At 46.6% G+C, this 14,337-nt stretch overlaps 2 protein-coding genes and 1 long non-coding RNA gene across 3 annotated transcripts; 2 read left to right on the top strand and 1 right to left on the bottom strand.

Moving 5' to 3' along the window:
- The first annotated feature begins 921 nt into the window (after positions 1-921).
- On the top strand, positions 922-6,245 carry LOC131887281 (integrator complex subunit 2-like). The gene is made up of 7 exons (XM_059235850.1): positions 922-1,453; positions 2,463-2,712; positions 2,788-3,241; positions 3,483-4,834; positions 4,899-5,422; positions 5,499-5,712; positions 5,827-6,245. The coding sequence occupies exons 1-7, from the start codon at positions 1,007-1,009 to the stop codon at positions 6,192-6,194; spliced, it is 3,609 nt and encodes a 1,202-aa protein (XP_059091833.1). The 5' UTR covers positions 922-1,006; the 3' UTR covers positions 6,195-6,245.
- On the bottom strand, positions 4,283-11,313 carry LOC131887284 (uncharacterized). The gene is made up of 3 exons (XR_009374023.1): positions 11,088-11,313; positions 10,938-11,014; positions 4,283-5,740 (listed from the first exon to the last, which is right to left on the bottom strand). It is a non-coding gene; the product is annotated as an uncharacterized LOC131887284 (long non-coding RNA).
- On the top strand, positions 7,735-14,250 carry LOC131887283 (uncharacterized). Its single transcript, XM_059235852.1, has 7 exons — positions 7,735-8,393; positions 8,772-9,685; positions 10,342-10,570; positions 11,098-11,167; positions 11,353-11,502; positions 11,923-12,065; positions 12,202-14,250. Exons 2-7 carry the CDS (start codon positions 8,889-8,891, stop codon positions 13,510-13,512), a joined length of 2,700 nt encoding a protein of 899 aa, XP_059091835.1. The 5' UTR covers positions 7,735-8,393; positions 8,772-8,888; the 3' UTR covers positions 13,513-14,250.
- Positions 14,251-14,337: the final 87 nt, after the last annotated feature.

Genomic DNA, 14,337 nt, shown 5'->3' with positions numbered 1-14,337 from the left:
TTTGACTGCAGTCACAACTTGATAAATCATGAAACTTATGTTAGGGGAGTGAAAAAACAGGATGGTTTATAGGAACTGTAATATAAGCAACCCATCTCGTCGGATTGCCTGCGGCGTAAGTAAGTCTTGCGTCACCTAAGGCGTGAGGTGGTACATTGGACAGTTGAAATATTTTAGCTTTACCAATGAACTCAACTAACTCATCCAAACTATATCATTCTGAATCAGTTAGAATGATCACTATCAGCTTGATCGTTTGGCGTTATTTTTCGATTTTTTACTTTTATAGATGCAGTAATTAATTACAATGAATCGTTTTTGAATTTTGCCTATGCCAGGTATATTTGGCAAAATAGTTATGAAAAACATCTCCTAAATATGTTCGCACTTTTAGGTCACTATGTCATCCATCAAGCAAGGGGATCGACTTTATCAAGGGTATCTAAAATGTTAATTCGCTGAAATATCTACTATTCATGTGAGAATGTGGAGAACAATGCCTAATATTCATCTCCTAAATCACTTCCTCGAATGATAACCCAACAGTAATCAATCATTTGGCTACCATCATTTTCAAATGGCGGGACGATTGGCGGGGCCAAACAATCCACGAGCCCCAATCACCATAACGGTTTTCCATGTCCATACCATCCATAACGCATCCTTCAGCTTCCGCTTCTATGTCTAGGCTATTATTAAGGTTTCTAAAGCAACATATTTTTGATAATATCTAGGTAACCCTTTAAATTCCACAATCTGAGGCTATGATATGATTTGACAAGTACCCATAGCATCAGTTGATTGAACCATAAGACATAGCTCAGTGATGATTTTCCAAATTTTGCGCTTTTTCACTAATTTTTGGCGCTTTTTTAGCTGTGATCATCTGGGAACACTACGCCCTTCTCATCTTTGTCAACAACAACAAACCCCTTAAGACTAAGTTCTGAAAACAATTCTTCCTCCAATTGCCGGTGGTCGATTGGATTGGCGGTCTCTTGGGATCATGTGGTCGGAACGCTGGCCACCCGTCTCCCCGCGCGTGTTCTCGGCCATCCGGAGCGTGGATGTAGGTCTGTTGAGCCGCGTGCCCGATGATGCCGAACTTCGACCCGTGTTGGCCACGTTGGTCCGCTTGTCGCTGATCTCATCTTTGGACGCGTCCCATTCGTGCTCGGCCGATCGGACGGCCATCTTGGGCATCTTATCGCGCATCGAGTTGGTCAACAATTTGGTAGCTCTGCTCTCGATCGATTTTCATGCCCTGGAAACTGATGTCCGCAAGGAATTGGCCTTTCGAGCCAGTCCGGCCGGTGCGCCCGGAGCAGTCGGGGCCAGCGACAGTCCGTTTGTGCCCTCGTTGGCCTTGGGGCCGGCCTTGGAGTTTGAGCGCTCGGACGCCACGCGACGCTTGAGGTTGGTTTTGGCGGAAATCATCACGGTCATGGGACAGGTGAGATGGGGACACACAAAAGCCAGACCAAAATGACTAACTTGGTAATCTCACCATTGGTCTCATTGATTTAATGATACTTTTGATCGGTCTTTAATCAACCCACATATGTTAAGACTCTACCTTCCAACCCTTTTCGTACATCAATTTTTGTAGGGGACCCGATCAACTTACGTTGAAAGCACCCACCCGTCTTAACTCTCTATATGAGCTCTCTGGTTGAAGGGGTGCATTAGGGATGATTGGGGATGTCAAATTAGAGGACGGATAGTCACTTCATAACTTCATCGTAAATATGGAAGATTCCTTTTTTTGTCATGGCAAAGTTTTCTTCAAAATATGAAATGACGTCACGAAAACTCTCATGCCTCGTCATGATTTCATGATTAGCATTCTCGTCAGAAGACCACCTTCACCAAAACCCTCCAACTTGTAATAGAAAACAGTCAATCAACGACCAAAGAATCGGTCTTTAGTCTGTCCTGAATCATTATTTAGGACTCAGTTACAGCCCTAATTATAAAAAGTAGGATCAATTGGCTCTTCGGACTTTTAAAAAAGATATATATTCTCTTTAAACTTGCCTGACATGAATAACCTAGAGAGCGCCGTTGGACGTTAAAACAAAGAATGTAAAAACGTTCATAGTACTCTCTTTTTCTATAGATAAAAAAATACATGAAGGTTTTTCGGAGATCTCAAAAATCTTGGAACAAATTTGAAATACTTGCCAAGCGGACGCCACTTTTAGAGTTTCCTTTGAAAATTGTCTTTTTTTTTCATTAAGCGTATTCCGTCACAAAAAAAGCTTTTTATTTCTTTTATCTCGTTCTATAAAGGTATCTCTTATTATTTCTCTCGAAGTTGTACGATTATGAAGCGATGAAATCTTATGTAGATGATATGTTCTAGATTCAATTGCACAATACCTTAATGCCCGAGGAAACTGGAATGCCTGCTGCTGTACCGGTGATCCGCCTTGGCCGTACAGGTAGATGATATGTTCTAGATTCAATTGCACAATACCTTAATGCCCGAGGAAACTGGAATGACTGAGGGAACCATGGTGATCCAATCGTCCGAGCTGTTCGATCATCTGGTCTACTTCTCGGAAGTGTGCGATGTGTTGTGCATAGCCATGGCCGAATTGCCCAATTTATTACTTCCTTGCGAAGTGGCTGAGGCGCTTTTGCGCTTCAAGTTTGGGTCTAGTATCATTTGCCACGTCGTGGCCAATCAGCCCGATTCGTTTAGTGACGGTAAGTTTGAAACGTGTTGAAAATGGTTCATCAATTTGGTATTATTGGTATAATGTTGGTGGTGTCTTTTTTCAGTCGTGTTCCATTTGTTAAAGAATGGGGATAAACAAGACGAGGCCCAAGGAAATAAGGTCCGACAGGACGCAATTCTGTGTTTGTGCCAAATGAACCCGTCAGAGATTATTTCCGTTCGAAACAAATGTATCGAATGGTGTCGCATGCCTTCGTTACTCTTGCTTCTGACTCTTCATCAACAAACGCAAAGACACGGACCGGATATGGTGTCATGTATGTCCGGCCTACTTTTGGGTTCGGATCCTCAGATTCGGTCTTGGATCTCATTCTTTGTGCGCAATGGCCAGAAACAGAACCCGGCCTTGAAGGCCTACCGAGCGGCATTGTTAGGCCATCTCCGCGAACTAACCGTTATTCTGCGTGCCCCAGATTCCAAAGCAGTGCATCAAAACATTGTGCGTGCCTCCGCCTTGCTAAGGCTCTACACCGCTTTAAGAGGCATTGCCGGCATGAAGTAAGTCCACCATTGCAGATTGAGGTATTTCTTCTGAACATGTTATGGCGGGGTCCAAAATGGCCCCTCAAATAGTGAAGGCCGCCCGATGATCAAGTGAGAGATGTTAGATCAACAGAGGTTAAGGGCAAGAAATCATATTATGTAAGGATGAACGGGTATGAGCCATAGGGATCGGGTACCGGTAAAGGCAACATGGTCGCCACAATTTCGACATAATACCAAGAATGTTCTGTTCTAGGTTCTCAGAGGAAGAAATCCATCATCTACTTGAGCTAATCACTTCCCAACCCCCACCCACTCCGGCTGGAATCAAGTTTGTATCCTTGGGGTTGTGTATGATCATCGCTTGCAACTCATTGCTTTCCGCACCAGAATTAGAGAAGAAGGCAGTTGAATGGCTCAAATGGTTGGTCCAAGAGGAGACCTACTTTGAACAAAAGGCCGCGGTGTCTGCGTCATTTGGTGAGATGCTCTTGCTAATGGCCATTCATTTCCACTCCCAGCAATTATCGGCCATTTGCGACCTAGTCTGCCAGACTCTGGGCATGAAGTTTGCCATCCGAACCACGGGCATGAACAAAATGAAGACCATTTTCACTCAAGATATATTCACTGAGCATGTGGTCGCTTCCCACGCGGTGAAAGTGCCTGTGACCATGCATCTATCCGCTGATTGCGCGGGATTTCTTCCCATTCATTGTGTGCATCAGTTACTGAAATCTCGTACATTTTCAAAGAATCGAGTGTCCATTAAAGAATGGATCTATAACCAAATATGCGCTTCATCAACGCCCCTTCATCCTGTTTTACCGTCCCTCATCGAGGTATATGTAAACTCAATCCTTGTCCCGGCCACAAATCGAGGAGTGCTTGATCAAACCAATGAGCCGATTTCAGAGAAGGAGATTCGTGCTGTATTTAAACACCCTGTGTTTGCGGTCCCTACCTTGAGTACGCCCTTAAAAGCTAAAGGACGTTCTCGAGATGTCACACCTTTTCGCAGCAGGTCCACGCCTCGATCGTCCCGGGCGGGATCGCCTTTGAACGCCTCCAAAATGGACTTAAATGGAGAACGCCATTTCAGCGCATCAGCTCAGATTGTGATGCTTTATTACATTTTGTTGTACGAGCAAGTGCGTCTCACACACATGAAGCAAATCTTGGCATCTCAACGGAAAGTTCTCCGCTATTCTCACGAGCTTTTGGCGGAATTGCCCATCAAGTTTTTGGTACAAGTGGCGGATCAGAATCAAGAGGACTTTGGTGGCATCTTCCCGCAGCTCCTGAGATTGTGTTCCACTCAATTTCCGCACCTTTGTCTCGTCCAAGATTGGTTGGAAGACGACAGGGTCCTCAAAACGTCCTCGTTCTCGGCTTCTTCATCTTTTGCATCCACCAACTCTCGATCAGGCCCAGCTTTGCCTGACGTCAAAGAGGCATTCAGTTGTATTCAGTCCTGTCCTTCCAAGCTTATTTTAGTGATGAGACAACTGCTTCAGCTCCCTTGTTCCGATGTTTGGAAATTCTCGGACGTCGTAATCGGAAGCATTCGCGAAATGCTCAAGCCAGATACCCCCCGACAAATCAAAGGTAACCTTTTGGATCCGAGTTTTTAAGTTCCACGCGATGAAATAATGCGTGGGTTTCTTTCTAGATTTATACAAAAACGTCTGGTTCGAAATGAACCGGGTGTTTCCTCGAAAATTGTGGTCCATCACTTGTAATGCCGTTGTTCATGAGGACACTGGAAACTTCTGCGGGAAGAAAAGAATATCTTATGATGACATCATCATTGATCCCTTGCAAGTGTTGCGGTGTGATCGGCGCGTGTTTCGATGCGGACCGATCTTGGAAATTATGATTTACATTTTGAAAGCTTGCTTGGCTGCCTCGAAAACGCATTTAACCCAGCACATTTTGGATAATCCCATCATGGAGAGAACTCCCAATGCCCAGATCTCGAATGATATGGAGCGAGAAGAGTTGAAAAACGCCCTTGTTTCAACTCAAGAGAGTGCTGTCATTCAGATTTTGCTCGAATCGGTCGTCCCTCAGAGGGACGATGAAGAAGATAAAATGGTGCTCAGCGATCTGAGAGAGGTTCAGAGTCTGGTTTGCTCTTACATTCACGAGGCGTTCATCACGGATCCGACCTTAGCCAAGCTCGTCCACTTTCAGGTATGCCAAAAGCTTGTCCATTGTGAAAGAAATTTAAGACACAGCACACATAGTATCATATTTCTCAACAATTTAGGGATATCCCCAGAGAGCCTTGGCCCTCACAGTCCCTGGAGTTCCATCTATGCACATTTGCCTGGACTTTGTTCCCGAACTTCTCAGTCAGCCCGATGTGGACAAGCAAATATTCGGCGTGGACCTCATTTCCCATCTTTCGATTCAATACGCTCTACCGAGATCGTATTCCATTGCAAGGCTTGCCGTTAATGCCCTGTCCACGTTGCTCTCAGGTAATAACTGATCTACGTTGGATGTAAACTGGAATGATGGAACGAATTCAGAATGATGTTTTAAGAAGCATGGAAATGGGAGGATGATTTTGGTCTTTCTAATTATTGTTACAGTACTTTCTCAAGAGGAGCGAAATGAGTTGTTTCCATCGGTATTGGACGCACTTCCTCGCTTTTGTAAGGCATTTCCTCCCTTGATCGAAGATGTCGTGTCGCTCTTGCTTCAATATGGAAAAATTGTGGTGTCGCAATCCTCGCTTCAAGGTTACTCGAGTCCAAAGAATTTCGATTTGAAGCTGGACGTCTTTGACGAGAAGTCTGCCCCTTCCAAAGATGGGAAGTTTTCAGTGGGTGAGGAAATGTTGAAAGAGTTCCAGGCCATGTCCAAGAGCCTACCATCGGATTCTCCATTGACCAGTCAGGTTCAAATGACATTCAAAAAGATCCTTCAAACGTCTCTTTTGGAAAACAACCTTTTCTAATCCAAACAACTGACACGTTTCTTTGGAATACACACATACTATACTCTCCAACTTCGAACATTATTTGATAATGCCGTGACTCTTAAATATCGTTTACTTAAGGGGTCTTGTGGCTTTTGAAAGGTGCTTCATTTGCTCTCGATGACGGCAAAGTGGCTACGAACAAGTGAGAAAGAGCTGTCTTCTCACCTTTGACCGCATTATTTTGGTGCTGGTTTGACGTGCATGCCGGAAAAATTGCCCAATTATACTGAGCTCATGCACAACGAATATCTCCGTCATCCGAGCATTCAGGGAAAAGGTGGAATAGTGGTCCCACACATCTGCTTCTCGATTTATTTTTTAAACGTTTCTCATGACAATGAACGAAATCATCAAGTCATAAAATGCAATGGGGAAGTAACGAAATCTCGAAATAAAATCATCCCCTAGAGAATAGGAGAAAGATCGATTTGCAAGGAGGGACACAATAATCCCGCGACCGGTTAAGGAGCACGAAAAGGCTGCTGAATGCAAGGAAGGAAAGAAAGAAACGAGCGCCCAACATTTCTTTCCTTTTTCTACCATCGTAGTCTACAGTTCCAAGTGATACTTCCACATCCACCCACGTTCGCCATTCACACCACCCACCTACCATTGGCTCTCCCGACCATTTGCAAGCTTTTCCAGACGATCTCAGATGTGATTTCTTGTCGTCTCAATATTTCAGGCTAAAATAATCGGGTATTGGTTGAACATTCTCTCATTTCCACTTAGATCATATTTTTTCTAATACTTCCCTGACACTGTTGAAAATAAACCATTTGAGCTCTACTCGATCACGGTCAAGTCTGCGGACATTTGATCATGAATTCTGATCGTCTATCCTCGACCGTGGGGACATGGTCGTGGAAAATACGGACAAACCCATGCTGTTCGTTAACTGCATAACATCGTAGGTCGTGCATGCATGCATGGGTGGTGGTGGTGGTGGCGGTGATGGTGGGGATAGTGGTGGTGTGGGTCGAAGGAGAGCTCTCAACGGATCAGTGCATCCCATCGCACTCCATTCAATGAGTAGTAGATCGAATGAGGAGAGAAAGAATGAAGACAGACGCCCGCACCCCTCGCATTCGCTCACTCACTCACACGGTTGCTCCTCGGGCTCGTCTTCCCTGAGAGTTCTTCTGGCCTCGCTGTTGTTGTGGTTGTTGCAGTAAGTTTCATTCGTTCGTACGCAAGGAACACCATTCCCGACCCAAGTCTTCTTCTTCGCAACTTGAATATCCAAGGGGAACTGGAAAGAACTGGCCAGAAAGACGACTCAGAAAGGGAGAAAGAAAGAGGCATGTCGTACTTGTTCTTGATGCACATGCCCCTGGAGTGGAGGGAAGAAGGGGCCGACCAAAGGAGTGTACACACTACACACGACGAACAAGATACTGCCCGTGTTGCTGAGAGAGAGAGAGAGAGAGAGAAAGAGAGCGAAAGAGAGACCCAGGAGAACTCGACGTGGTCGACTAGGACCAAGTTCAATACTTGTGCGGGGATGGTGGCCATGGTGGTGTTGGTGTCTGTGGCACAGTAGTAGTTTTGCGGCAGAGGGAAGCTCTGGCTGAGGAAGACGAGGAAGGGTGCATGCTGTTAGATGATGGGCCATGCTTGAAAGCCTCGCAAGCTGGAAGCTGGGCCATCTTCCCGCTCCACAAGGAGTGAATGCGAGGAGTGTTCGTCGTTCGTACATGCAGTAACTCGGTGAGTCCGAGGAACAGAGAGACTCGGAGAGAACAAGGAGAGCGAGAAACCGAGAAACTGAAGAACTCGAGGACCAAGAAGGAGAAAGAGGACGAGGAAAAGAAGGAGGAGAAGGAGGCCGACTACGAAGAGTTCGAGGAGGAGGACAAGAAGAACAAGACAAGGGAACTGTACAAGAAAATGGGAAAGCAAGCAACTGCTATACCACCACCACCATCATCACCACCACCACCACCCGTACCCAGCACTTCGGCCGTGCTTCAATGCTGCTGCCTCAAAAAATCAAGAGTTTTATGGAGTTAGCTGAGGCGAGGCAGGAGTTATTTTCAACATTGGTTGAACATCCCAACCCAAATCCCAAGTGCACCATCATGGATTGTGGGTGGTCGGGTCACCAAGGATGACCGGATCATCCAGTGACAAACACAAACACTCATATCCTCTTTTTGAGATTATTCCATACATGTGAGTATCCCGGGAACAAAGATCACACTTCAAAGATTCCCTTTATCTTCTCTATAATAGAACTATCATCATTTGAGGTTGCGGTGGTGTGTTTTTGTTTTTTAAGTTATCTACATACCGTGACTCTCGTGGGGAACAAGGAGGCAGTGCTGTTTCAAAACACGGCTTTGAGAGCATTGACAAATATGCCAAACATCACTATTATGACAATTACTGTTATTATTATTATTATTATTATTTTGATGGGAAGCCAATGCAGTCGTTGTTAGGGTACAAGAGATGGCCTTGCAGTCTTTCGAAGAGACAGCAATCATTCGGTCAATTTTTACACTTGATTGATGTTGCTCGCTTTCCTTGTGCGGCAACGCCATTTTGCAGGCTGATGCGTGAGATTATGACAACGACATAAAGCTATAATAACTATGAACGAGCAATAACAATGAGCCACCTGAAGAGCTTCCCAAGGGAAAAAAGGACAAGAACGACCACAACAGCATGGAGGATCAAGCACAAGGAGAACAAAATCAAGAACGTTCTGTGATCCCGGTCAACGAATCCGATGAAAAACCCGACGATTCTCATCTTGACAATAGCAAAGTGAATTTTAATCCTCATTGCATTGAGAATGGGAAAAAGGAGGATGAGGAAAATCAACACGAGACAGACGACAGTGTCAATATCAAGGAAGAAGCGGATGACGACGACAACGCGAATCAAACGCTCCATATCTGTGAGCCCGACCGTGAAGTTGACAATATGTCTGAACATTTATCGGGGAGTAAGGCCCTGGATTCGACAACAGTGAAAGATGAAGCCAGTGTCAAAGATGTGTCTTCCTCCTCCTCCGTCAACGAACAACGAAACCGTGAACAATGTGTTAGCAACCCTCCAAAGCCCGATATCCAAGAATCTCAAGATGGAGCTAGTCAGAATAAAAGTGAACCGCCACTCAAATCCAAGAAGAAAACCTCTCCCAAGAAACTTGACCCTTATAGCTTCTCATCGATGGGAGAGGAAAAACCGTCAACCAAGAAAGTGTCGCCTAAGAAGCCCAAAGAGAATAATGGTGCGTCCAAAACCAAAACGAAACGGGAAAGGCCACCTAAAGCCAGTGAAGATGCCCAATCCAAGCCAGCTAAGAAATCTAGTCCCAAGGCCAATCGTCGTGGCAGTTCATCCACGAATAGCACCTCCAGTCTGATCAGTTTCAATGATTCTCACGACTTGGCCACGGCCAAAGACCCTCTCCATGACCATCTAATGAAGGAGGACTTCTCTGAAGATGAAGACAAGTAAGTGCCAATTCACTTGCTCTTTTGTGTAACCCATTCATGGCCTTTCAATTCACGGAGAGTTCAGATTTGGGAGCTCGAAGGACCAATGTTGTTTGGGCATATGGTTGGGAGAGGTTTCCTTTCGCGTTTCACTTTGACGTTGAATTTAATAGCAGTTCGATGTTTTGCTTGGAGAAAATTGATCCAGCCTTTATCAAAACATTTTCATATTCTCGAGAGCCTCTCCTTCTCTTCCTCGTCTTTCGTTGGTGCTTCATTGGAGCTCCTCCTCCCTTCCTTCTTCCTTCTTCTTATTCTAGACGTCCCTCAAGAGTTGCTTGCCTTCCCACATTCAGTTCCTTCCTTATTTTCTTATTCCTCGCAGTCAATCTTTGAAGAAGAAAAATCGGAGCCCGAGGTCTGCTTCAAGTTGCAACCATTATTCTCGTCTTTTTTTCTCGCCCCTTTAAATCATAGTCGAAAAATCCCTTTCTCGATCCCACCAAGACAGATGCAAAAGACTCCCAAGGAGGACCTAACAAGGTCTTAATGCCCTCTTTGTCAGGGGGTGGAACTCCAGAGAGCCTTTCGATTCACTTTATGATTGATTGAGGAATCAAACTGAAAGAGTTTGAAATTGCAGATGATTAATTTTTAAGTCTGACATATTCTAGAGTGGATCGGAAGATCACCTCACCCGAAAGCGAAGATGATGAGAATCGTCTGATCATTGCCGAGGACGAGTCCGAGCCCAAAAAGAAGTCCAAATGCAAAGCAGAGCCAAAAGATGGGGAAGCTCCCAAACCCAGACGCAAGCATAACCGGTTCAACGGGATGTCTGAAGAAGAAATTGCCAAGCGACTTCTTCCAGACGTTCTAGCTCAAGACTTGGATATCCTGATTGTAAGTGTCTCCCATGCCTATCGCTCTGCTACCGTTTCGATCAATGTCCAGCTTGAGCTAGGATAAATTGTTAAATACACTGAAGGTGTGATAAACGAGTTGTGACCTTGAAACTCGAATCAACATCGTACTGACAGTAAAGCTGATCTAACCTGAAAAGCACTTCGCTTCTCCTGGCCTTCGTTCGGATTGAGATCCGAATCACCGATGGCTAGTCAGTACTTGGCATTTATTTAGTTACTTGGGGAACAACGCCGACAATCGCTTGACGGGTCTATTTTTTTTACCTCGACGAATAATTCACATGTGGCCAATCCTATATTTGAAACAATGCTAACGGAGATCTACCTCCATGTTGCTTACTTACCACTCAATTCCTCGTCGGCTGAGTGCCACACTTGGCGTTCTCGTCGTTCGTTCGAACCTCTACCGTTCATCTAGGACCTGGAATGTACTACGCGGAGAGGTGTTGATATCAAACGTATCAAATAACATGATTTGCCTTTCTCTTCTTCACCGTGGTGTAGATTGGAATCAATCCCGGCATGTACGCCGCCTACAAGGGACATCACTACGCGGGTCCAGGCAATCATTTCTGTGAGTAGCACTCAGATCGGTCGCCTTATGTCATTTATGATATTTAAGTCTATTGTCGCCGTCATTAGACCGACCGACCGAACGCTTGAGAGAAAGCGGGCCAGACGGATCGTGGAGACCTCCTGAGTTTAAGGGCCTAGAATATAATCACAAGTGTATCACACAACAGTCTGCATCTGTTTCAGGGAAATGCTTGTTTCTCTCGGGGCTGATACCCCGACCTATGACGGCCGAAGATGATGTGAAATGCTTGGACCATGGGATTGGATTCACCAATATAGTCGAGCGGACCACGCGGGGAAGTGCAAACTTGTCCAAGAAGGAAATCATTGATGGTAAGAAGGAACTTACTCAGGATACGTGTTTGACCTTAAATGAAGGAATCGTATTTTGCAATGGGCACGCCCTATACAATTTAATGGCTTGAAATGATGGCTTAATTAAAAAGAATTAATGCGTAGGTGTGTAACGTAGGCCAAAATTTACACATGACGTGGACGGTAACAAGTGAAAACAAAGTGAACCCAACGTTCAGGATCTAGTTATTGGAACCACCAATGCACAACGCTTGGTACTACATGATGGATTCATGTTCGTCATAATGTAAATATGAACGTACAAAACTAAATGAAAAAAATGAAAAAAATCCAAACCATTCCCAAATGTCGATCCCTGAAGGAAGTGATCAACTGAATAATCGTCAGCATCTCACAGCTGATCCCTCGAGTTGATCCCGTATTTCTCCTCTACTGTAGGTACGCAAGCCCTCATTGATAAGATCAAGGAATACAAGCCCAAGATCGCCGTCTTCAACGGGAAGGGCATCTATGAGGTCTTCAGAGCCAACAAAGAATTCCACTTAGGCAAACAACCCGAGCCCATCGATGGAACCAACACGGTAAGTCTTGCCAAGGACCTGTCCACCAAACCCACCCGACTGAAATGGAACGATCCGATTGTATGCTGCATGTATTATGTTAGGGTACGAATGAAACTAATCATCAACTTGTTTCTCTTCGTGGTTCCGATTTTAGTTTGTGTGGGTGATGCCCAATTCGAGTGCGAGGTGTGCCCAGCTTCCACGAGCCGTTGATAAGGTGCCATTTTATTCGGCTTTGAAGAAATTCCGCGATTACCTGACCGGGGCCCTCTCCGAACTCAACGACGACGAGATCGTATTCAAGGACGTCAAGCTCAAGAACTTCAACGAAAGTACACAGAAGAAGCTCGAAAGAGCGGGGCTCCTTAACACGGCGGGATCGTCCGACGAAGGCGGCGGCCATTTGGCCAAGATGAACTCTGAATTCAAAGTGTTCTCCAGCGACTCCGGGGGTTCAAGTGACTTACCTAGCGCCCTGGACATACGGATTGATCCGCAAACCGGGAAGAAACGAAGGGGTCGACCGCCCAAGCCCCGTCCTGATGGGTCCCTCCCGCCTCCGAAGCGAAGAGCGGTGGATTCATCGGGCAATCCGATTCCTCGGGGTAGCAATCCCATCGATCCTCTGACGGGAAAGAAAAAGCGAGGCCGACCCAAAAAGACTGACCTTCCTCCGGGCACGGTTTACACGGCGTCCAAGAAATCCAAGAAGCGGGATGTGTTGGAGGATCATGGCTTGGACATTGGTGAGAATTCCTCTGATTCGAAATTAACGGGCAGCGATAGCCTCTCGCTCACGGGTGTGTCCACCAATAGCCATTCGACGAGCAGTCTCTTGGCTTCTACGCCATTGTCCATGGCTAATAAACCGACCAAAATCGTCCCCCCTCTGCCTCCATTTTCGCCCAACTTCAGTTGCTCTGACCTGTCCGAGGTGGATGAGAAACCCGTGGACTTGAAGAAGCCCTTCTTCGACCCGCAAGGCGCTCTGGACGGCAACATCATCAACGATCGTTTGAACCAAGGGCCACAATCCACGGGCTTGTGCGTCAGCAACAGTCAGGACTTTTCCCGCTCTTCGGATCTGGACCCCGAGTCAGCCGCCCTTGCCAGTAATCACCCTGCCACTCACCCCTCCCCGAATTCGGATCGATATCCGCCTTCAGGGGCTGGCAACTATCACTATCCCCCGTCAGAGTCGGCGGTCGGACCGGTCCAGTCCAACAATCCCCACGCCGGTTCTTATGCCCCTTACGAGGTCACACCTCCCCATCAAAACAATCACAGCGTGAGCTCCAACGGCTCCAACACCAAATCCGACGATGTCACCACGAAGAGCATCACGGGCCTGGAATCTCTGGTGGAACAGATTCCGGCGATTGCGGCTGAAAATGACAGTGGTGTATTCTCAGGAACATCAGGGGCCGGAAGTCATCCGAACACGCCCCGTTCTGTGGGTCCCTAAAGTCCGGCTCCCTACCCTTCCTCTTTCCACACGCCCCAGCCCACGAGCGGGGGTGTTGGCGTCGCCGCCTCTGTCGGAGGAGGAGGAGGAGGAGGAGGGGGAGGGGTGTCCGGTAGTTTTCCCAATTACAATGTGCCAAGTACCTCAGATCTGGGTTCAGAAAGTACAAATTATTCTCAACTTCCCAGTGCCATCGCCGCGAACTCCTCGTCGGCCTCGAGTGCTCCCACGGACTTCTCCGTGAACTCCTTAGTCTACAGCAATAGCAACGCAACCTCCAGCAATGCTGACCCTTTCTCGGTGTCCTCCCTTACCTCCACACCTTCTCATCACCACCATGCGCAAGCCGCAGCCGACATGATGATGAGTAAATACCACGGGCTTCCCACGGGTCCGAGCAACCCTTATGCGGCCGCCGCCGGCATGTTCCCTTCGTCATCCTCGTTTGGCGCTCCTGCCGGATTCTTGGGCGGAGCAGGCAACTCGTTCTCAGCGAACCCAATGCAGGCGGCCATGGGCCACATGGGGATGTCGTATTACGGACAGTATCCCAATGCGTATGGCGCTGCTCATCATGGCTTTGCAGCCTCGCCCTATTCTCATGGGCTGCACATGCCGAACCCCAGTTATCCTTATCCCTCACCCTATGGTCAGTCACCCTACTCTCAGTCCCCGTACTTTTAGATAAGCCCACAAACCCTTTTTCCCATTAAACGAGTGATTCAATATTAGATCCTACTCAACGGCCAATGACATGTTATAACGTCTCATGTTCCGATGAGCGATTCAGGATGTTCTACTTTTCACCGGTCTAATCACTTGCCA

Source organism: Tigriopus californicus, chromosome 9 (assembly GCF_007210705.1).
Source record: "Tigriopus californicus strain San Diego chromosome 9, Tcal_SD_v2.1, whole genome shotgun sequence".
In the NCBI taxonomy this organism is placed as follows: Eukaryota; Metazoa; Arthropoda; class Copepoda; order Harpacticoida; family Harpacticidae; genus Tigriopus; species Tigriopus californicus.
The sequence above is the reverse complement of the archived record's forward strand: the minus strand, read 5'-3'. Positions and strand labels throughout refer to the sequence as shown.

Excerpts from the sequence above, each read along its gene's own strand:
- LOC131887281 (XM_059235850.1), top strand. The coding sequence starts at position 1,007 with ATGTGGTCGGAACGCTGGCCACCCGTCTCCCCGCGCGTGTTCTCGGCC. Across the intron at positions 1,454-2,462 it reads TCATCACGGTCATGGGACAG|ATTCAATTGCACAATACCTT; the intron begins GTGAGATGGGGA and ends GATATGTTCTAG. Across the intron at positions 5,713-5,826 it reads CCTGTCCACGTTGCTCTCAG|TACTTTCTCAAGAGGAGCGA; the intron begins GTAATAACTGAT and ends TTATTGTTACAG.
- LOC131887283 (XM_059235852.1), top strand. The coding sequence starts at position 8,889 with ATGGAGGATCAAGCACAAGGAGAACAAAATCAAGAACGTTCTGTGATC. Across the intron at positions 9,686-10,341 it reads TTCTCTGAAGATGAAGACAA|AGTGGATCGGAAGATCACCT; the intron begins GTAAGTGCCAAT and ends GACATATTCTAG. Across the intron at positions 11,503-11,922 it reads CAAGAAGGAAATCATTGATG|GTACGCAAGCCCTCATTGAT; the intron begins GTAAGAAGGAAC and ends CCTCTACTGTAG.